Source organism: Balaenoptera ricei, chromosome 7 (assembly GCF_028023285.1).
Source record: "Balaenoptera ricei isolate mBalRic1 chromosome 7, mBalRic1.hap2, whole genome shotgun sequence".
NCBI lineage: Eukaryota > Metazoa > Chordata > Mammalia > Artiodactyla > Balaenopteridae > Balaenoptera > Balaenoptera ricei.
This window is the reverse complement of record NC_082645.1, coordinates 86943003-86966720: the sequence shown is the minus strand read 5'-3', so window position 1 is coordinate 86966720 and position 23718 is coordinate 86943003. Positions and strand designations below refer to the sequence as shown.

The 23718-nt window shown below is 35.8% G+C and overlaps 1 protein-coding gene and 1 pseudogene across 5 annotated transcripts in view; one reads left to right on the top strand and one right to left on the bottom strand.

Moving 5' to 3' along the window:
* Nucleotides 1–23718, top strand: part of STRADB (STE20 related adaptor beta) — a 49149-nt gene that overhangs the window by 2415 nt on the left and 23016 nt on the right. For 2 of the 5 annotated variants that reach the window (XM_059928444.1, XM_059928445.1), the window contains 12 exons: nucleotides 784–877; nucleotides 3860–3940; nucleotides 8831–8930; nucleotides 12022–12143; nucleotides 13240–13348; nucleotides 14219–14342; nucleotides 15367–15538; nucleotides 16203–16307; nucleotides 16475–16719; nucleotides 17448–17490; nucleotides 18001–19814; nucleotides 20986–21077. In XM_059928444.1, coding sequence (XP_059784427.1) covers nucleotides 866–877; nucleotides 3860–3940; nucleotides 8831–8930; nucleotides 12022–12143; nucleotides 13240–13348; nucleotides 14219–14342; nucleotides 15367–15538; nucleotides 16203–16307; nucleotides 16475–16719; nucleotides 17448–17490; nucleotides 18001–18144 — 1257 coding nt within the window. In that variant the 5' untranslated portion in view covers nucleotides 784–865 and the 3' untranslated portion in view covers nucleotides 18145–19814; nucleotides 20986–21077. Of the gene's footprint in view, nucleotides 1–783; nucleotides 878–3859; nucleotides 3941–8830; nucleotides 8931–12021; nucleotides 12144–13239; nucleotides 13349–14218; nucleotides 14343–15366; nucleotides 15539–16202; nucleotides 16308–16474; nucleotides 16720–17447; nucleotides 17491–17976; nucleotides 19815–20985; nucleotides 21078–23718 lie in introns of those variants that run through there. The other 3 variants (XM_059928446.1, XM_059928447.1, XM_059928448.1) reach the window with 3 other exon arrangements.
* LOC132368802 (heterogeneous nuclear ribonucleoprotein D-like) lies at nucleotides 22642–23584 on the bottom strand (annotated as a pseudogene).

Genomic DNA, 23718 nt, shown 5'->3' with positions numbered 1-23718 from the left:
TTGGTGGTGCTTTTGTAGCTCCTTGAATCTGAATAAGTTACTGTTTTAAACCTCTGCATCTGTTGGAGCCTTCATAAACTATTGAGATTAATACTCCATCAGTGAAAGTGGACAGGAATTATTTGTATAATAATCTGCATATATTTCCTATCTGTCAATAAGTTCCAAGAAGAATGGAAATGAGAACTAAGAATCATAAGGTAAAAAATATTCAACCTACAGAAAATATTATTTTCACATGAAAACTGAAAAAACAATCTTTTTTTAAACATGGCAAGAAGAAAATATAATTAATTCCTAGTCTGTTGCTAATCTTGACTCTTTCCCAAATTTGCCGGTCAGTGACCCCAGATGATTTAATAGGTAATTAATCAGATAAGGAAGCTTTGGAAGATTCAAAGTTTACTTCTAAGTAGAACCATTGGAAATTCTTGGGGATCATTTGTATTAAGAGTGGGTCCAACATAGCCTTTCTGTATTGCTTTTACATTTGCTTAGGTTTCTGTAAAAAAGTAGTATAGAAAAGATGAGAAGAGATGCAGGTTTATTGAGGCTTTGGAAATATTCAGAACCTCCTTTCAACTTCACTCTGCCTTTCTGTTGTGATGTCAGATCCCAAATAGTGTTCAGTAAACAGAAATGCTCTTTAAGGACACCTTTCAGGAATGTCTGTAGTCCTTGTGTCAAAGAATAGCTGCCCAAATAGTGGTGGGTTTATGGCAACTAGATCTTTAAGGAATTTGTGTGTAAATTTAAGTTATTTTGCTTCTGTTTTTATACTAGGATCTTTCTGTATCTTGAAGATAAAGCAGAAATCTTTGGAGTAGATGGATTTTTCTCACTTTCTGTGAACTAAAGCGATTCAATGTCTCTTTTGGTAAGTTTTTATAAGTGTGGATCTAATTTTGTGTCAATAGCGTAATTAGATATTAGTGCAAAGCCATCATAGGCATACTCTGATGGAATATTCATAGGCTCTGAGATGTTATTTTGATCTGAAAGACTTCTGGTCTTTAAAAATGAGTTAAATTATCATTGAGTTTTTGTCTCTTTAAAAAAGAGCTTCTCCTATATTTTTCTGATATACTCCTTCTATTCCTTTGTCCCATACCCACTTTTTCTCATACATTTACTGTCCTTAGACATTCCTCTTCCATCCAGTTAGCTATGCCTTATCCTTTAAATCTTTCAAAAATCCCTTTGACAAATTTCCATCTGACTAAAGGCAAGCAAAATAGTATGAAAAATAAGCCCCTTGACTTAACAAGACAGGAAACATTAGGGTCATTGTCTAATATGATGTATAGATACTGACTTGGTTTTTGTTTATATTAAGTCCATGGTATCTACTCTAGATTAAGTAGTTTTAGGACTTTCATTGTGTCTTATGTAGAATATAATACATTATTTGAATATTTGAATTATTAAAGCAGTGATCTTTTAAAAAGTGGTGGGTGCATTTGTGTGATGATTTGTAATTTACAAATACTTTCGTATATTATATCTCTCTCAGTCTTCAAAATTGTAAGCAGGGCAGGTGGTTTAATCCTCATGTGGAGTTTGGCCCATGATTGCAAAGAATTAGAGCCAGGGCTCAAACTCACATCTGCCAATCCACTCTATCACTCACCAAGTCTGAGAGGCAGAACTATGAAGTTAGGAGACTGTATTGTTAGTTATTTGGAAAATATATAATGCATTTACTTTATGTTTAAAGTTTATCTACTTAAAAGGGGAGCTTTATATATCTGGAAAATACATTGAGGTGAAATATCTACCTCATTTTCTAAAGCAGGGATCAGCAAACTTTTTCTTTAGAGGGCCAGGTAGTATTTGTGTGCTATGTGATCTCTATTAAGTTACTCTTGTAAAAGCTGCCATAGGCAATATGCAAATAAATGCAAATGAACGTGTCTGTGTTTCTGTAGAACTTTATGCACTAAAACAGGTGGCGGGTCAGATTTGACTCGTGGACCATAGTTTGTTGACCCCTGCTCTAAAGGATTACTTAAGATTAACAATTTTATGTCAGTTTGTGGGTTGGATGAGATGTAAAAGGGCATTTGATAGATGGAGATACTGAGATTCAAAGGGCTGTGTGGTTGCCCAGGGCTTCCAAATTTGGGGGAAAGGACATCTTACGTAATCTATTATTTCATAATTATGGATTTTTGGAAAAATAGAATTTGATAGGGTCATTTATATTTGTTCAGTTTGTTAATAATTTCACTTTGTATTCTTCTTGCAATGAAATATTTAGAATCCTTTGAATCAAAACATTCATGTTTTCTCCTCAGTGAGATATTTGCGTAACTGAGATAAAGTTAAATGTTTTCGCTTATGAAGGATTCTTCCTCATTCAAGTTTTACCTCTTTTTGACAGCTAAGAAGTGGTGTTTTCAGAGGAGCAGCAGGAACAAAATTCCAGACTCCCAGAAAGAAAGCAGGTGTTCAGCATAAACCATGTTGTTTGTATAGACAGTTTAGGCACACCATGATCCGTTCTTACTGGGGAGTGGTGGGAACCTTTCCAAAATCCGAGTTCCTAGATACCAGCCAAGGGTCAACCTTGCAAACAGGCCTTTCCAAGGAGAGCAGTTTTAGGCCTGCTAACCCTTTCCCACACAATACTATGAATGACTTTTGTGAAAGATTCAGGGCAAATGTTGGAAAATATATGTAAATACCAAATATAATATATAAATGATGTAACTGGTGGCTATTTTTTATATGAACAACAGTATTAAGTATCTTCAAAAACTTATATTGTAAATTTTATTCACCCTACACAAACCAGTAGAAACTTTGCAAAGGAAATGATTCTACAGCTATCTTGACACTGTTAGCTCCTGTTCTTCAGGGGTGAGTTTTACATAAAACGATGGGGATATATGTCAAATTATTGTGGTAAGATTGATATGTACAGACTGTAGGAATTCAACTTAATCAGTAATTTAGGCTAACTGGGAAAATGACTAGTTTGATTAATGAGAAATTCTGGCATATTTTAAGCTAAAGGAAGTTTGATTACTTTAAGTGACTGCAAAATAGACGTGGATGGACTTGTCTTAAAGACTCATTTGATATTATACTTTAGTGTTCATATAAAAATGAATGTTCATGAGATGCTTGAAAATAATTAAAATTCTCTTTGATACAATTTGTTTATACTTTTCTTTTGACATACCTTTTCTTCCTAAATAAGTATAACATCAGCTTCATGCCACTAACATGTGTAGGTGTTACATTTCTTTATTGACAATATGTGTAACAGAACACTGAGTTGAAATGCAGGAAAATGTAAATTGTGATAATGGAACTAAGTCTCTTAATTTGATTTGAGTTGGTTAGAGATGTTTATCACCTTACGAAACAAAATTGGTTCCAAATATTGATATACTCATGTGTGGTTTAATGTGGATAAACATGGTTCCCACACTTAAGGGAAAAAGAAAATCTGAGGATCAAGATAAAAATAATATGATGAGCATAGCAGAGTAAATCTCTAGCTAAATATTCAGAAAAACACTGCAAAGATTATGAAAGGGTTAAAAATTAACACCAGCAGTAAAAATGAATTGATATTATTATCTCCAGGGTAGAGGGCAAGAATCAGAGATAGCATCAAGTAAAATTATAGCAGATATGAAATTTGTCTTCTGCATACCCAGCTGCTTCTCCGTTCTCTCCCATACTGTCTACCTCCACAGTATGAATCCTGGCTCCAATTCAGGTTCCTGCACGTTGCCCTTTCTCTCTGCTCCTCACCCCAGTCAACAGACTATTTTGTATCCACATGCCACCCTTACTTATCTTGTGAGTTATTTTTCACTTATTTAGTATATTTCTGAATTTACAGGATTGTTTCTGCACTTCACGAACACAAGTTGAATCACTCAGACCTGAAAAACAGTCTGAAACCAGTACCCATCAAAACTTGGTAAGAAAATGGTTAAGTACAATTAATACTCCTCTTTTGCTTTCTGTGACACCATTTTACAGAATATAATTTCTGGTTCTCCTATATCTCTTTTTCTTTACTTCTCATTTCTTTCACTTTTCTTCTTTTACTGTTTCTTCTTCCTCTACATAAGCTATTCTCCAGAAGTCTATAATTGGCCTCTGCTCTTCTGCCTAAACAGACTCTCCCTAAGCAGTCTCACCGGCTCCTGTGATTTCAGTTGCTCAGATTTCAGATTGTCTGGAGCTACCTGAGGTTTTCCTTCAGGTTGTGAGGGGACCCTGTCATCAGGTAGGACTGATGATTCTCAAGTTTTTACCTGCAACTTTGGACTCTTTCCTGGGCACCAGATGTGTCTGTAGAATTCCTCTGGTTAGCGTTTTCAAAGGCATCTCTGTGCAGTTTGAGTAAAACCTTAATCTCTCAAAACGTCACTGACCTATTGAATTTCCTGCTTTGGCAAATGAAAATCCATCTACTAAATCACCCTAACTAGAAACTTCGGAGTTATCCTCACACTGCCTCTTCCTCTGCCCCCACATCTAGTTACACACCAAATCTTACGGATCTGTCTCTGAAATGCCCTTGAGTCCATCCCCTCCTTCACCTGATCACTGCTACTACTCAAATCTCATCATCTCTCACCTGGACTATTGCAGGTAAACACATTGCCTCTAGTTTCCTAGACACACATATAACCTCCTCTTCCACTCAGATCAGTATTCAACACTGTTACCAATACAGGCCTGTTTGTGCCACTTTCCAGCTTTAAAATTGCCATTGGTTTCCTAAAACGTATGGGATAAAGCCTAAACTTGTTAGTGTTTTGTAAGGACTCTTAATGGTATGGAATATGTCTACTGTTTGAGTTTCATTTATTGCTGCTGAGTCTTAGCACATACTTTTATTTCTGCATGAAATACCCCTCTAAAATTATTCCTCATGCTTAAAGAGTTGGCTCAACTATCACATCTCTGAAGCCTTTGCTCTTGTACCTTTAATTCTATTATGGTCCTACGGATCTTAGACATCCTCATAAAATGGCATTTACTATATTATCTCACAATGATTGATGTATATGTCTCTCCACATGATCCCCATAAAATAGGCATCCTGTCTTTTTTATCTTTATCATCCCTGGGCAATGTCTGATGTATTAAATAATATTTAAAGAAACATGCTGAGAAATAAATATTTCTCTGGGATCTTCCCCTCTAAATCTCTTAATCTTCATTTTATATTATAATTCTTTCTATAAAATAGAACCTGCCTTGCAGATACCTTAGTCCTACAAAATAGAGTAATCCCAGTTAATCCTATTTATAAATTTATCCTGACCTTATCTTCAGTTGTCATCATTTTTGTCATTTCACTTTTTACTCACTAATACTGTAGTCTTCTAGTTACGTACCTTTTTGTACAATAGGATATAGTATCCAATCCTAGTTTTCATTCAAGTATTACCCTTCAGACAGGTAGTGTTTAGAAAGTAAAGTGTCTGTTGTTGACTCCTTGCTGTTACCAAGAGAGAGGCCTAGAACTCAGGAAATTTCCACAAGTGCTGCTTTTTTTGTGGGAGGGGTTATTGTGCTAGGTACACATAACATAAAGTTTACCATCTTAACCATTTTAAAGTGTACAGTTCAGTGGCATCAAATACATTCCTAATATTGTACAACCATCACCACCATTCATCTCTGTAACTCTTTTCATCTTGTAAAACTGAAACTCTGTACGTATTAAACAGTAGCTCCTCCTTCCCTTATAACTCCCCCACCTCTTGGAAACCACACTTCTACTTTCTGTCTCTGATCTTTGACTACTCTAAGTACCAGTATAAGTGGAATCATACTGTATTTGTTATTTTGTGACTGAGATTTTTCACTTAGCATAATGTCCTCAAGGTTCACTAGTGTTGTAGCATACTGCAGAATTTCCTTACTTTTTAAGGTTGAATAATATTCCATTATATGTATATACTACATTTTGCTTATTCATTCATCTGTTGGTGGACACTTGGGTTGCATCCACATTGTAGCTATTGTGAATAGTGCTGCTATGAACATGGGAGTACAAATATCTCTTTGAGACCCTGATTTCAATTCTTTTAGGTATATACCCAGAAGTGGAATTGCTGGATCGTATGGTAATTCTATTTAAATTTTTTGAGGAACAACCATACTGTTTTCCACAGTGGCTCTACCATTTTACATTCCCACCAGCAGAGTACAAGAGTTCCAGTTTCTCTACATCCTCTCCGATACTCATTTTCTGCTTTTTTGATAACAGCCATCATAAAGGGTGTGAGGTGGTATCTCATTGTAGTTTTGATTTGCATTTCCTTAATGATTAGTGATGTTGAGCACTTTTTCATATGTTTATTGACCACACACATGTATTCTGTGGAGAAATGTCTATTCAAGTCCTTTGCCCATTTTTGAATTGGGTTGTTTGTTTTTGTTGTTGAATTTTAGTTCTCTCTATATTCTGGGTATTAACATCTTATCAGAAGCATGACTTACAAATATTTTCTTGATCCATTTTGAGTTAATTTTTGTATAGGTAAGGGTCCAGCTTCATTCTTTTGCATCTGGATATCCAGTTTTCTCAGCACCATTTGTTGAAAATACTGTCCTAGCTCCATTGAATGGTCTTGGCACACCTGTCAAAAGTCATTTGACCATATATGTGAGGGTTTATTTCTGGGCTCTTTATTCTGTTCTCTTGCTCTATATGTCTGTCTTTGTGTCAACACCACACTGTTTTAATTACTGTAGCTTTGTAGTAAGTTTTGAAATCAGGAAGAGGGAGTCCTCCAATTTTGTTCTTTTTTCAACATTGTTTTTGCTATTCTGGATCCCTTGAGATTTTAATAATATTAAGTCTTCCAATCTTTGAACATGAAGTATGTTTCCATTCAGTTATGTCTTCTTTAATTTCTTTCAGCAGTGTTTTGTAGTTTCCATTGTACAAGTCTTTCACTGCCTTGGTTAAGTTAATTTCTAAGTATTTTATTCTTTTTGGTGCTATTGTAAATGGTATTGTTTTCATGACTTTTTTCCCAGATTATTCATTAACCAGGTCTTTTGAATTTTTAGTTCAAAAAGTTATTAAAAAGTTTGACAAGGACAAGGACCCTGCCATGATTTTTGCTTTCTAATTCTCTAACTAGTCATGAAATCAAAAAGAGAAGTGAGGTTAGTTTTAAGATGATTTACTCTTAGTAAACCTATATTGTCTTCTTGTGATTACCATGTTGTTTTCTTAAGTGTCCATAACTCATCTGTGTAGTGATTTGATACCAGACCTTACTGGGCAACAGCATCAAGCTTGCCCCTTTATCCTTTTTTCCCTTTTTTGAAAATTGAGTCAATGTTTGACTATTTCCATTTGGGTTTCTCATCTGAGTTTTACTATATTTGCAGACTTAATATCCTAGATGTAATTGTCTTTGGTTTGGAGGTTTGAACCTATTTAAAACAACCTGTTTTGAGCTTCAGCTACTTAATTACAACCTAAGTGCTTCTAGTTTAAAGAAGTCTATTTCCCTAATGGAGTTGATGGAAGCAAAGTAGAGGTTGATTAACCTTATTTCAATCCATCATCTGGTAACCTGATGCCATTTTTTTCAAGCAGTGAACTGTAAGCCTCAGTTCATTCTGTGCTCTAGCCTTCCTGACAGACTTATAGCTTATCACTTTAAACATTTTTTAAACTGCTATATGCTCTTCCTTCTCTCTCTTATATGTGTTCTTTAAATCTGAGTTTAAGACTACTTGTTCTAAAGAAATTGAATTGATTTATTTAGATTTCTTTCTTCATTGGGATTATTTCCAATCGTATGGTAGAATTTCTTTTTATAGCCTTTCATCCCTCTTGCAGATTATTCACCTTTTACCATGAGCTTACAATTATATTTTTCTGCTCTCTTAAAAACTTGGGGAACATGTAGAATCAAATGTACAAAATAGCAGAATTCCTAGTACATAGTAATGTCATTCCTAACTCCCTTCTTCCTTCTCTTTACCTTGGAGGTAGTAACAAGATTCTTGCCACCTGCTGGTGCCTGTAAAGGCTGCTAAGTGTCTTTCGGAGTACTGGTGTCCTTTTAGAGATCCTCATGGCTATCATATGATGCCAGTGGTGTTGGCCTCTTCTTTCTCCTGTGTGCATGTTATTTCAGTGCCACTGGGATCTGGTGCAAACCTAGCACTCTGACTCCACAGTATCCCGTGAAAGGCCATAGTGGTACATGGTCATTAACTCAGGACTTCTGTACCCTATCCTGTTCTCCCATCTCTTGAGGCTTATTTTTCTTTCTGACCTCCCTTCTGATTCATCTCATCTTTGAAAAACGTCTTCAGCTTCTTTTAATAGGTTTTAGTATGGAAATTGTTCCTTGATTGTTAACACCTCCGTTAGCTGAGCAGATACATGTATGTGTAGTGATTGTAACTGATAACCACTTGAAGCAAGAGCACCAGAATAGAATATTCCTCATAGGTCCTTTCATTTCTTCCCTTGATATATTTATTAGATACCCTGAAGAGTCAACAGCCATTCTTAGCAACTCCTAAGAATGCTTCCTGGAAATTGTGCTGAAAAGTATTCTTCAGTACCTGTAAATCTGTTTTTCTAGCCCTCTCCCCCTTCGCAGGCTGATAGCTTTATAACTAGCATCCCTTATTAGCTGTTGTAAATACTTTATGGATCTTAAAACAGTCTCTTAAGCCACCTTTCAGTGCCTTCCTAATGAGCACTTGTGTGCTTGAAAAGACAATATCAGTATTTTACATTGGAGTAGGGGACCAAATTGGGGCACCAAAAAGTTTATACCTATTTTGTTTTCATATTTTTAAAACAATGCAGGTTGATGAGCCAACCCTTTCCTTGTTGCCTCTATCCACTAGAGCCAGTGAAGTGATCTGTTCCACCAACGTTTCTCACTATGAACTCCAAGTGGAAATAGGTAATCATTCTGGATTGCATCTAATTGACTCATCATTGTTAGAAATGAAATTGATGACAAAAAGATTACTTTGTAAGCAGGTCTCTGTTGTTACCCACAGCAAAGAACTAAATGTTAATTGTGTCAGTCAAACGGATCTGTTAATTTTATCTGTAAAACAGTAGCCCAGATATTTTTCAAGATTACCTTCTAGAATTTTTACTTTTTCACTGAAGTACTTGTAGAGGAGGAAGACACTAAATAATCTAAGCATTTGTTATTTGTATTTTTATTGTGGGGAACTTCTGATCATTTGTCTGATTTAAATCAAATCATGTAAATCTTTTCAGTTACAGTCCTTTAGCCGAATTACTTTCTTTTAACTTAAAACCTTGCCTAAAATCCCATTCGTAGTAGAAACTTTTTTCAGTTAAGTTTGGAACCGGCTGAGTTATTGTTTTTAGCCTTATACCTGTGAAAAGTTGCTCTGAGTATTCAGAAACATCTCTTAAATAATACAAAGAGATACTATCTCAGGTGCTAGGAATATAAAGCCATGTAAAACACTTGAGGAGTTCACATCCTCTCTGGGAAGACGAACATGAAAGATAGCTTTGTCTTATGCACTGGACGGTACTATAGTAGAGGTGCGCTAAGTGTTATGGGAACAGAGAAGATGGAGCATTCACCTGTTCATCTCGACTCTTCTAGGAGTCAAGGAAGATAGCAAAAAGAGGCTGGATCCTGAAGCATGAGGAAAAGTTTACTAAATATTCTAGTCAGGGTTTTTATTCAAACAACAAAAAACAGTCCTGACTACTTAAACTAAAAGAATTTTTTGAACAATTTTGCTAACTCACAGAATCATTGGCTAGAGAAATGGGCTTGGAAGAAACCAAGAGAAACTATGTGACTAGAACCGTAGCCTGGGTCACAGCATAAGAGCAGCCTAGTTAATGTACGCTAGTAGGGTACTTTAACCCCACTAGATGATGTTGGACCCCACTGGTGAGTTCCAACTTAACTGAAAAAAGTTTCTACTAAAAATGGGATTTTAGGTAAGGTTTTAAGTTTTAAGTGTGAGTTCTGACTGCCTCTGCTTCTTTTGTCACTCACTTCGTCCTCCAATTGACCAAGCTTATGTCATTGACCCTCCCATGCCCAGGTCAGGGTGACCAAAAGAGAAATAAGGATTTGACCTTTTCTAAAATAGCACTGGTGGAAAATGCCCCCAAATTAGAAAGGACTTTTCAGATGGTGTCAATCCAAAAAAGGTAAAAAAATAATTACTCCAATAGGTGACTGAGGAAGGACTATCACATAGCTGCTCTGTGCCTAGACTCAGGAACATAGGGAGAGTAGGCAGTAGGAGGAGATAAATCTGAAAAAGGAGGCTTGGAACACATTGTGAAAGACCTCATATAGGGTATATATATAGAAGTTCAGACTCTCTCTGTCAGCCCCGCAACGTGCCCACTTCATTACTCAGTGGATTTAAGGAAAGGTTTGGAATCTATCGTCTCTACTAGAGAGACATTGTGGAATAGTGATGATGATAATAATAGCATCTAATCGGCATTAGGCTGAACATTTTATATGTATTTTTTCATTTCACCCCTTTAGCCCTCCCATTTTGCAGATGCGGATACTGAGGCTCTGAGAATTTAAGTAATAGTCATACAGTTAGTGATTTGAAAGCAAACTGTTGTGACTGTAAGGTCTAAGCTCTCAGCTGCTGCACTGTAGTACCTTTCTTTTGATAAAATGTTGAATTTAGAAGGACAACTGGCAGCAGTTCCAGGCAGCAATCTGGAAGATATAGTATATCAGGGGTTTACAGCCAGAAGTATCATCCTTATCACCGGAGTCTTTTTAAAAATTGCAATGCCTATATCCCATCACAGACCTGAATCAAAATTTCTGGTGAATGGGACCTAGGCACAGGCTTTTGAAGTAGTTCCATCAGTAGTTTTGGTGCATGTCCTGATCGAGAATGCAGGGCATAGTGAGGAAGTCACTGCATCTATCCAGAGAACAAGGACAGGACTTGAGTTAAGGCAAGTGATGCTTGTTGCTGGGGAGGAAGGGATGAATTTCAGATTAACTGCATTTCAACAATAAAAGTGACAGAATTTGGTGACTGTGGAGAGAGGGAGGAAACTAACATTTATTAGGTGTCTATTAAGAGATTACCATTCTAGGTGTTTTTAATTTAAAAACTGACAACACCAAATGCTGGTGAGTATGTCAAGTAACTGCAGTACTTATATGTGGCTTGTGGGAATGCAAAGAGGTTCAGCCACTTTCAAAAACAGTTTGGCAACTTCTTATAAGGTTAAACGTACACGACCTAGCAATCCCACTTGCAGGTATTTGCCAAAGAGAAATGAAAACATATGTCTACTTAAAGAATGGTTTTGGCAGCTTTATTTGTAGTCACAAAAAACTGAAAACAACCAAAGTATTTGTCAATTTATGAATAGATAAAAATAAATTGTGGTATATATATATAATGGATTATTACTCTGCAATAGAGAGAAATTAACTACTGAAACATGGATGAATCTCAAAAGCATTATACTAAGTGAAAGAAGCCAGACACAAAAAACTGTACTCCCTATGATACTATTTACATGACAAACAAAAATCACATCAGTGGTTGCCAGGGACTGGGAGTAGGGGATTGCTGAGTAACATTCCATTGTTTGAATGTAACGATTTGTTTATCAAGTCACAATATTAACCATTACAATAGGTGTGTAATGGTATATTGTGTTTAATTCCTACTCCTCTATTTTGAGCATCTTTTCATGTGCTTGTTGGCCACTTCTGTGTCTTCTTTTGTGGCTTACCTATTTAATCTTCTGCCTAATTTTTAGTTGGGATGTTTGTCATTTATTATAGAGCTATAAGAGTTCTTTATATAGTACTCTGTGTGTAAGTCTTGTCAGATATAAATATTGTTAATACTTTCAATCAGTGGCTTGCCTTCTCATTTTCTTAACAGTGTTTTCTTGAAGAGCCAAAATTTTTAATTTTTTTATTTTGATGAACTCCAGATTATCAGTTTTTTTCCTTTGGTCATTAACACAAGTTTTACGTCTGATTGTAGGAAGAGGATTTGACAACTTGACTTCTGTCCATCTTGCACGGCATACTCCTACAGGAACACTGGTCACTGTAAAAATTACAAATCTGGAAAACTGCACTGAAGAACGCCTGAAAGCTTTACAGGTAACAATACAAAAAAAAAAAATAAGATACATTTAACTTAATGTCTATTTGAGAAGATTACACCTATAAGAATTTTTTTTTTCGCAAATTAGTAGTTCTGTTAGAGAAAGGTAGATTTCTTTCTTCTAATAAACATGCAATTACAGAATTGGAAAGAATACTTGGAAGCCAGATCCATGAAAGAGCAAATATATTCAAACTTTGGTAACTACTATAAGTTCCTTCAAATGAATATCATATTTGGAACACTGGTCTGGAATTTATTTAAATACCCCTCGTCAGTCCAGTCACAAATAGTCCTATAGGGAAATAGAAAAAACAAAAGCAAACAGTTTCCTTTTCATCCAGCTAAGTAAAATTAGCTTCTGAATTGATAAATTTTAACAGATTGCATTTCAGGAATATTATAATACCATTTCAATTGTCACTAATCATTTTTGATATAAAGAGGGAAAGGATTTTGTTTTGATATTATCCCATTTTTTTAACTATTTATATGTGCACATGTATATTGCACAGAAAAAGACTGGAAGAAATTATACTGAAATGTTAACAGTGGTTCTATGATTTAATGTTAGAAGTGACTTTTATATTCATATTTTAATGTATTTTTTAAATGTTTCTATCATAAGAACGCAGTATAGTTATTGACTATGACCTCTCTGGAGTCAGACTGTGTAATAAGTTCACATCCTACTTTCATTAATTATGTGCCTTTGGACAAGTTTTCTAGCTTGTTTCTAAGTATCCTCTTCTGTAAAATGGGAATTATAATGTCACATACTTTGTGTAGTGGTTGTGAGATTTAAAGACATGATAGCACTAAGAACAGTGCTTAGTACTAATAAGCTCCATTATTAGTACTAATAAGCTGCCACTACTGCTGTTATCTTCATAATGAGGAAAAAGGTTGGTTTTTTTGGTTTGTTTTATTATTTAAATCCACTTTATTTTTATTTACATTTCCCTTTTTTTTTTAACATCTTTATTGGAGTACAATTTCTTTACACTGGTGTGTAAGTTTCTGCTTTTTAACAACGTGAATCAGCTAAAAAGGTTGTTTTTAAATATCTTGTCTCTTGTGTTTCTGTACTAGAAAGCAGTGATTCTGTCCCACTTTTTCCGGCATCCCAATATTACAACTTACTGGACTGTTTTCACTGTTGGCAGCTGGCTTTGGGTTATTTCTCCTTTTATGGCCTATGGTAAGAAAACTCATTTTAGGTAAAATAATTCATGGTTTAGCCTGGATGCTATAATTATAAGGATGAGTGTGATCTTAGATTTATGATTCACTACTTTTAATTTATAAATCTGATGGCCAATTCTAGATTTCATGATATATTTTTATATCTGGTTCATGTTGAATTTTAGTCTTCAGAAAAAAACGTAGAATGGGTCTCATGATCATTGAAACCACCACTGATTGCTTCTCCAAGAAGTCAATCCTTTGAACAAGCTGTCTTTTTCCCTTCAGTTTCCTTCCTCTCTCGCAGTGGAGAGCTGCTGTTATTCTTCAAGCAAAAGTAGTTTTTCTACTTGTGCACACCATCCCTATCCTTGTTTCTCTGCATTGTAAACTTATTTCACTGTATTGTAAACATCTGCATGTGTACCTGTCTCCTTCACTGGATTTGAGCTTCTCAAGGGCAGGATCATGTATGTATTTTTCATTTTGGTATCCCCAGGTGGTCATAAAATACCTAGCACAAGTAGTGTTCAGTAGGTGTATTGAATAAATAAATGAATGGATTCTAGAGCTTTGATTTTTAGGATAGCTTTTGTGAATTGCCTGTGGATTTAAAATATATATGTTCTCACACAGTATGTATTTTTTTAGTAATATTGAATATTGTTAATTCACTTTCCTAATCTCTAGCATGTCATTAGAAAAGTCTTTTTAAAGATTGGTGAAGGAAAATTACCTTGGCATAAGAAAGTGGTTAGACTCTAAAATGTAACACGTGTGCATGCGAGCATGTGTGTGTATTTATGGTTGATAAGAACATTTAAAACATAGCTAGAAGCAAAATCACTTTCAGTGTTCATCTAAAGATTTCAGGGGTTTCTTTCAGGTTCAGCAAGTCAACTCTTGAGGACTTACTTTCCTGAAGGAATGAGTGAAACTTTAATAAGAAACATTCTCTTTGGAGCAGTGAGAGGGTTGAACTATCTGCATCAAAATGGCTGTATTCACAGGTATTTATTTATTTGTATTTTACAAAGTGAAAGAATTTGAGAGGAAGAAGTCTTTTAGGGAGCTTTTAGGAAGGAGCAATTGAGTGTTAGAATGGAGGATAGGAAACTTGCAAATGAAAATTGACGGAGGAAAGAACCAATATGTATAGTAGATGCTTACATTTTATAGTTCATTCACCAGAAATGTTCAGACCACCTCCTCTGTGCCAAGTGCTGTGCTCAGTGCCGGGGTGGAGTGCCAGTCCTCGCAGAGCTCAAGTCCCAATAATGAGCGTTACAAGAACCTATCTGTTTGGGGTATAAGCTGTGGGGAGTGGGATCCTAGTTAACTCTTGTGTTTTGTTTTTTCCTTAAGCAAATAAAGAGCTGCTTTATCTGCTTTTCAGTTTTATGTCATGTTTATATTATATACAGATTGTAACTAAACCTTTGATTTCTTAAGTGTTCTGTAGCACTTTGAGATTATCATACTAAATATCAGTTCTCTTGTTGCCAAACTGTAGGTGCAGAAGTAATTGGCTGAATGTTAAAAACAATGCTGTTCTAAGATACATTGGGACTTTGTTTTCCTTTTTAATTAAGTTGCTTTTAAATAAGCTTGTTTTCTTATTGTTTGTTTCACCTCAAAGCTTTTTTCTTACTGTTTGTTGTTTCTTAGCAGCATTCTGGTTAACTGAGGATTTCTAGCAGACAGTATTCTGATTAATCAAGGTTTTATTATACCTTACCAGACTATTGGCCATCCTGCTCTATTAGTTTCCAGTTTCCGTGTTTAGGATGAAAAACAAGGCTCTTTTATAATTTATTTGATGAAGGAAATTTTTACATTAGACATATCTTTATAAATTTTGTTAATACCGTGAGAGGCTATCTTTTATTGGATAATATTGCATTTAACTTTAAATTATAACTTCTAAGGAGTATTTAATTTCCAAGGGAATACATGGATTTATTCTGACCAGATTTTTATTCTTTCTGCATTGGCCAATTTCTTAGTATTTAGGATTGTTTCTTTTTGTTCTAGGAGTATTAAAGCCAGCCATATCCTCATTTCTGGTGATGGCCTAGTGACCCTCTCTGGCCTGTCCCATCTGCATAGTTTGGTTAAGCATGGACAGAAGCATAGGGCTGTGTATGATTTCCCACAGTTCAGCACATCAGTGCAGCCGTGGCTGAGTCCAGAACTACTGAGACAGGTCAGGTGTGGCCATTGCATTGGGTTGTCTATGTGTCTTAAGTGTCTTCTGAGTTTGACTGAAGGACAGTTGTGCCCTTATATTTGGATTGATGAAAGGCCTACTGCAAGACTTTTTTTATTCTTTCTTGTCAAAATTATGTTAGGAATTTTTAAATGTATACCAAATATTAGGTATATCTTGATTTCTCATGAGTTTTTTCCATTATTATTCACCACCCTTTATCAAAAAAGCATATGTATGTAACCTTTTTTTTTTATAAATTTATTTACTTTATTTATTTCTGGCTGTGTTGGGTCTTTGTTGCTGCACGCGGGCTTCCTCCAATTGCGGAGAGCGGGGGCTACTCTTCATTTGGTGCGCGGGCTCCTCACTGTGGTGGCTTCCCTTGTTGCAGAGCACGGGCTCCAGGCGCGCAGGCTTCCATAGATGTGGCACGCGGGCTCGGTAGTTGTGGCTTGCGGGCTCTAGAGCGCAGGCTCAGTAGTTAGGGTGCATGGGCCCAGTTGCTCCGTGGCATGTGGGATCCTCCCGGACCAGGGCTTGAACCCATGTCCCCTGCATTGGCAGGCAGACTCCTAACCACTGCGCCACCAGGGAAACCCTGTATGTAACTTTTTAAAGGGTATTTACACTAAAGGACTTCAAATTAATTGTTCTACAGGATTTACATGGATATAATGTAAAGTCAGATATTTACAGCGTTGGGATTACAGCATGTGAATTGGCCAGTGGGCAGGTACCTTTCCAGGACATGCACAGGACTCAGGTAAATGCTCTGAAATCCCTGAACTACTTACCTTTCATAAGATCCCTTACATTCTAGATAATTTCTTTTAAACATCTTTTCTGTAGACTCTTAGGACCTTTATTGTTGTTGTTATTGCTTTAATATTTTGCCTGAAAAGGATTGAAGGAAATTTTTCTTTCTTTTAGATGTTGTTACAGAAACTGAAAGGTCCTCCTTATAGCCCATTGGATATCAGTATTTTCCCTCAGTCAGAATCCGGAATGAAAAATTCCCGATCAGGTGTAGACTCTGGGATTGGAGAAAGTGTACATGTCTCCAGTGGAACTCGCACAGTAAATAGTGACAGATTGCAAACACCGCCCTCAAAAACATTCTCTCCTGCCTTCCTTAGCTTGGTACAGCTCTGTTTGCAGCAAGACCCTGAGAAAAGGTAATATTGGTCACTTCTAAATAGCATAAAATATCTGTGTCTTGTATTTTATATTTTATAGAAGTTTTATAGAAGTATTTTATAGAAGTTTTATATTTCCTTCTTGCCAAATTCAAATCTTTTATCAGTCTTTTCATCAAAAAACTATACAGTAGCCTAATCCAGAAAATACCAATGCTAAAAGCAAGTGGAGACAATGAGCAAATGGGAAGAATACTAGATTAGAAGTCAGAAGACTTGGGCTTCAGTCTCAGCTGTATCATTTCCTAACCAAGTCACCTTGTAAAAATCAGTTAATCTTTCTGGACGTTAATTACTGCACTTATGTTAAGACATTTTAGAAACTTCCAAGCAGTACAAGAGTGTTAGTTGCTGGTATTACAATAATTATTATCACAGATAACTAATGCGTTAGCATTTTGGAAATAAGGTGTGTGTCTTTTTAATCTTTTTTAAGCCCCTTAGTGCCTAGTATAGTTCCTTATAATTAGTAAGTGCCTAATAAATGTTAAGTTACAGACTAATTGAAGGTTATCTCTGGAATTAATTCTTCCCATTAGTTAAGGTTGAAGCTAAGAATTGGGCTTCCTTACATTTATTTTTTCCTTTTAATTTTTGTGTATTGAGTTTTATAGCTCTAAACCTAAGTTCTAACATAGTTTACACCAAAAAAATCTACATTCTAATATGAGGTCTTTTTTAAAATAATTTTTTCAAAAAAATTTCAGGCCATCAGCAAGCAGTTTATTATCCCATGTTTTCTTCAAACAGGTGAGCTGATCTATCTTTGTTGTCTAGATGTTTTTTAATACTACTAAAAAGTCACATCATTTTGTTGGCTTAATGGGACAGTTCGGTTACTAAAATTCTTAATAATTTTCTTATAAGGTAAAGTTAAAAAGAAGAAAACGTTTTTGGTAGTTTAATTACAGACTTTCTAAAATATTTCCATTCAGCAAAACAAAATGAGTAAAGACAAACGGAATATCATCATGTGTTACTTTATCCTCAGCTTATATTTTGATTAATGTAGAGACATTTTATTTTTCTATATTGGCTAGAAATGATGTAAGGGCAAAATAATTCTGATAAAAGTCAGTTTATTTGGCTGTTACTTCTTCTTGTTTTCGGATGACCAGAATCAAAGGCATGTTTAAGTGAAAATACCTAAAAACAATTTAAACACATTTAACATAATTTCTTTAAAAGTTATTTTTTACTAAAAAAAACTAATGTATTGAATTTATGTACCAACAGCCTTATTTTGAGTTTCTTTAACAGATGAAGGAAGAAAGCCAGAGTTCAATACTTTCACTGTTGCCTCCTGCTTGTCACAGGCCATCAACAGCACCACCTCCAGTGTCACCTTGGACTGAGCCGGAATGGGATTTTCCTGATGAAAAAGATTCAAACTGGGAATTCTAGGGCTGCCAAACCCTTTTATGTCCTATATACTTGACACTTTCTCCCTGCTGCTTTTTCTTCTGTATTGCTAGATACAAATACTAGAATTATACTTGAAAATACAGTTGGTGCACTGGAGAATCTATCATTTAAAACCACTCTGTTCAAAGGAGCATGAGGTTATAGCCCCTTTGGTTAGCTCAGAGTGCTATTATAACTCCAGGGAAACTTTGGAATTATTAATCTCACTACATTTAGTGTCATCTGTTCTCAGAATTTTTTCCCAAGCTGTGACTAACTCTTCTTTTTGATCTCTCAGTATAATTTTTGAGCCAGTTAAATTTTTCAGCATTTTGCTGCCCTCAGGGGAATGAGCCCTCAGAGGACATTGCTTCCAAGTACATTTTTTACTTCCGGATTCTCTAGCCTTTTTAATCAGCTATTGTTAAACCAACAGGCTAGTTTATCCTGGCATCAAACCCGTTTTTGATAGAAGGGAAAATGTTTATACTTTCCCATTTTCATCTGTTAATACTTATGGTAATATCAAACTGAGCCTCACTCACATTAAATGATTCACTTGAAATATATAGAAAAGTTGTAATTTGCTTTTTTTTTAATTGTTAAGGGGCTAAAGTAACACTTTTCTACTTATGTAAATTATAGATCCTAAATTCGTGCACCCCGTGGGAGCTCAATAAAGATTTATTCAATTGAGTTTATACTTAATAATTTTCTTTGTGTGGTTTGACAAAGCTAAAACATACATTCTAATTTGTTTTGCCAAGGAAAGCTCTTTCTCAAACAGATTTATTTATATAACCTGTTGAATTGGGGACAGCCTGGTATTTGATTCAATGGAGGCAGATTTTCCAGCCCTTTATATGATTATTCTTGCTCCTGTAGGAGATTCAACTTACAAGGACATAGAGAACTTAATAGTTATACCTTATTAGCAAAAGAGATATGCTGTCTCAAAAAGAGTATGCAGTTTGGACTGTGATAAGTTGGGATTTACCTCAATTAGTAGATTTTCTTTATTTGCACACTCTTATTTAACATTACATTAAAAATTATTTTGAAATGATTGTTTTAAGACTTAAAAATGAAAACCAATGAGACAGTAATATACAGACTAATAGTCTGAAACACAAATCTTTTCATATTTATTGGCTAGCCCCTCTCAAGGATATTTGGGTTACTCCATCAAGCAAGCCACAAAGACTTGCCAAGGTGGAGGAGAGAAAGGAGATGAGTACCAGTGGAGGCATTGAGATCACCTGTAGTGGTGGGGGCTGTAGCTCATTCCACTAACCTCCTCCTTCTCATTTCCCCTCAGCAAGAGAGGCTCACAGGAACCACAGAGGAGGTGCTCTCAAATCTGTGTGAAGAGTCAATATGTGTACTGTGAAGCAGGACTGTGGAGGCCGGGAAACAGTGCCTCTCAGGTCCACTGTGTTAGGGTTCTCCAGAGAAGCTGAACCAGTGGATTTTTTTTATTTCAAGTATAGTTGATTTACAATGTTGTGTTAGTTTCAGGTGTACATCAAAGTGATATATGTATATATGTAGGTATATATGTTGATATATATATAGAGAGAGAGATATGGATATAATCACATGTTCTTTTTCAGATTCTTTTCCATTATAGGTTATTACAAGATATTGAATATAGTTCCCTGTGCTATACAGTAGGTCCTTGTTGTTTTTTTATATACAGTAGTGTGTATGTGTTAATCCCAACTCCTAATTTATCCCTCCAACCACTTCCCCCTTTGATAACCATAAGTTTGTGTTCTGTATCTGTGAGTTTGTTTCTGTTTTATAAATAAGTTCCTTTTGTATCATATTTTAGATTCCACATATACATGATATCATATGATATTTGTCTTTCTCTTTCTGACTTACTTCACTTAGTATGATAATCCATACACACACACACACACACAGTAGAAAGTATTCCACTCAGCAATAACAAAGAATGAAATAATGCCATTTGCAGTAACATGGATTTTATATATATGTATATCTCTCTCACATCTTCTTTATCCATTCATGTCAGTGGACACTTAGGTTGCTTCCATGTCTTGGCTATTGTAAATAGTGCATTGGGGTGCATGTATCTTTTCAAATTAGAGTTTTCTCCATGTATATGCCCAGGAGTGGAATTGCCGGATCATATGGTACCTCTATTTTTAGTTTTTTAAGGAACCTCCATACTATTTTCCATGGTGGCTGTACCAATTTACGTTCCCACCAACAATGTAGCAGGGTTCATTTTTCTTCACACCCTCTCCAGCATTTGTTATTTGTAGACTTTTTAATGATGGCCATTCTGACTGGTGTGAGGTGATACCTCATTGTAGTTTTGATTTGCATTTCTCTAATAATTAGAAATGTGGAGCATCTTTTCATGTGCCTTTTTTGCCATCTGAATGTCTTCTTTGGAGAAATGTCTATTTAGCTCGTCTGCCAATTTTTTGATTGGGCTTTTTGCTTTTTTGATATTGAGCTGTATGAGCTCTTTGTATATTTGGACATTAAGCCCTTGTCAGTCACATCGTTTGCAAATATTTCCTCCCATTCTGTAGGTTGTTTTTTCATTTTGTTTATGGTTTCCTTTGCAGTGCAAAAACATATGTTTGACTAGGTCCCATTTGTTTGTTTATGCTTTTATTTCTTTTGCCTTGGGAAACTGACCTAAGAAAACATTGCTATGATTTATGTCAGTGAATGTTTTGCCTATGTTCTCTTCTAGGAGTTTTATGGTGTCATGTCTTATATTTAAGTCTTTAAGCCATTTTGAGTTTATTTTTGTGTATGGTGTGAGGGAGTGTACTAACTTCATTTATTTACATGCAGCTGTCCAGCTTTCCCAACACCACTTGCTGAAGAGACTGTCTTTTCTCCATTGTATATTGTTGGCTCCTTTGTCGAAGATTAATTGACCATAGGTGTGTGGGTTTATTTCTGGGCTCTCTGTTCTGTTCCATTGATCCATATGTCTGTTTTTGTGCTAATACCATTTTGTTTTGATTACTGTAGCTTTGTAGTGCTGTCTGAAGTCTGGGAGAGTTATGCCTCCAGCTTTGTTCCTTTTCCTCAGGACTGCATTGGCAATTCTGGGTCTTTTATGGTTCCATATAAATTTTAGGATTATTTGTTCTAGTTCTATGAAAAATGTCATGGGTAATTTGATAGGGTTCACATTAAATCTGTAGATTGCTTTGGGTAGTATGGCCATTTTAACAATATTCTTCCAATCCAAGCACATGGGATATCTTTCCATTTCTTTGAATCATCTTCAGTTTCCTTTATTAGTGTTTTATAGTTCTCAGTGTTGAAGTCTTTCACCTTGGTCAGGTTTACTCCTAAGTAGTTTATGCTTTTTGATGCAATTTTAAAAGGGATTTTTTTTTAACTTTCCCTTTCTGATAGTTCATTGTTAGTGTAAAGAAATGCAACAGATTTCTGTATGTTAATCTTATATCCTGCTACCTTGCTGAATTCGTTTATCACTTTTAGTAGTTTTTGTGTGGAGTCTTTAGAGTTTTCTATGTATAGTATCATGTCATCTGCATATAATGACAATTTTGCCTCTTCCCTTCCAATTTGGATATGTTTTGTTTCTTTTTCTTATCTGATTGCTGTGGCTAGGACTTCCAATACTATGTTGAATAGAAGTGGTGAAAGTTAGCATCCTTGTCTTGCTCCAGATTTTAGTGGGAAAACTTTCAACTTTTCACTGTTGAGTGTTATGTTGGCTGTAGGTTTGTCATAAATAGCTTTTATTGTGTTGAGATATGTTCGCTCTATACCCACTTGGGTAAGATTTTTTTTTTTCTGTCATGAATGGATGTTGAATTTTATCAAATGCTTTTTCTGCATCTATTGAGATCATGTGGTTTTGTCATTTCTTTATCACATTGATTGATTTGCATATGTTGAACCATCCTCGTGACCCTGGGATGAATCCAACTTGGTCGTGGTGTATGATCTTTTGTATGTGTTGTTGGATTCAGTGTGGTAGTATTTTGTTGAGAATTTTTGCATCTATATTCATCAAAGATATTGGCCTGTAATTTTCTTTTTGGTAGTGTTTCTATCTGGTTTTGGTATTAGGGTGATGGTGGCTTCATAGAATGACTTTGGGAGTGTTCCCTCCTCTTCAGTCTTTTGGAAGAATTTGAGAAGGATTAGTATAAGTTCTTCTTTGTATGTTTGGTAGAATTCCCCAGTGAAGCCATCCAGTCCTGGACTTCTGTTTGCAGGGAGTTTTTAAAATTACAGATTCTGTTTCACTTCTAGTGATCAGCCTGCTCAAATTATCTATTTTTTTTTAACACATAAGGAAGCATTTATTTGAGGTTTAACATGAAATCATACAAATAAAATTTGTATAAACACAAATCCACATTGAGTCATAACACAGCAGAAGACAAAGTTAAAACGAATTGGCGGCTATATACAGTTGGATACAGTTGTGTCTTGTACACTAGAAAGTCTTTTATAGAATAATCATCTTAGATCAACAGAAGACCAGTCTTCAATGTCATCCTGCAAGCAATCTCCTCCTGTTTTCTTCAATGTCCCCTTGTAGTATGGCTGGCAATTGTTTTGGTGACTGCCACCCCCTTGAGATGCCTTGCCATAAGTGCTTTCTTGGTCACTGTAGTCTGCATATCCTTGTCCGTATCCGTAGTTCCTAGTTGTACCCGTAATAATCATAGCAGCCATAGCCACTATAGTTTTGATCACCACCATAGGCGCTATTGTAATTTCCATATCCTTGATCATAATAATTACTTGGTTCCAGTTTTGGCCCTGACCTCAGTCACGACTCCAGCACCACCTCATCCACCAGCTACAGCACATCTTCCTCCTTTTTGTTGTTGCCTGTATGTGCAACTTTGATTTCACACTTCCCAGGACCAATTTGATGATAACTGCTTACTAACAATTTCTTTACTGGCTTTTTGTCTGTATATGTAATAAAATCCTCTTATTTGCTTTTGTATCCATGGGAAGTTCAATATTTTCAATCTCTCCAAAGCCTCCAAAATATTCTTTAATTTGTTCTTCAGAAGTATCTGGGCTCAGTCCACCCACAAAAAACCTTTTGGGGGGTTCCTTCCCTTTTAAAGCTTTGACCTTTTTAGCATCTAGCACTTTGCCATCCAGTTTGTGTTCTTTAACTTCCAAAACCTTATCAACACTAGCAGCATCTTTGAAAAGCACAAATCCAGATCCTCTTGATCTTTCAGTGACTGGATCTGTTTTAATTGTGCAGTCTACAACTTCCCCAAGTTGAGACAAATATTCAGTCAGATCTTTCTTAACTTGTATCCCAGCTCAAGCCTCCAATAAACATTTTACCGTCATCCTGCTGATTCTTGCTCACGTTAATCTTGGATCCCTCTGCAAATTCCTGTGTGTTACTGTACTGATTTATATCCTCCATGGCGGCAGAATTGTTGGCTGGTGGGTGCTGTCACGCAGTCTGAGTCGTGGCCGCAACAGTGGCGGAGCATTGTATGGAGTTGGATTTAAAATGGCGGCGGACCCTAATTAAACTTAAAAGCTTTTACGTAGCAA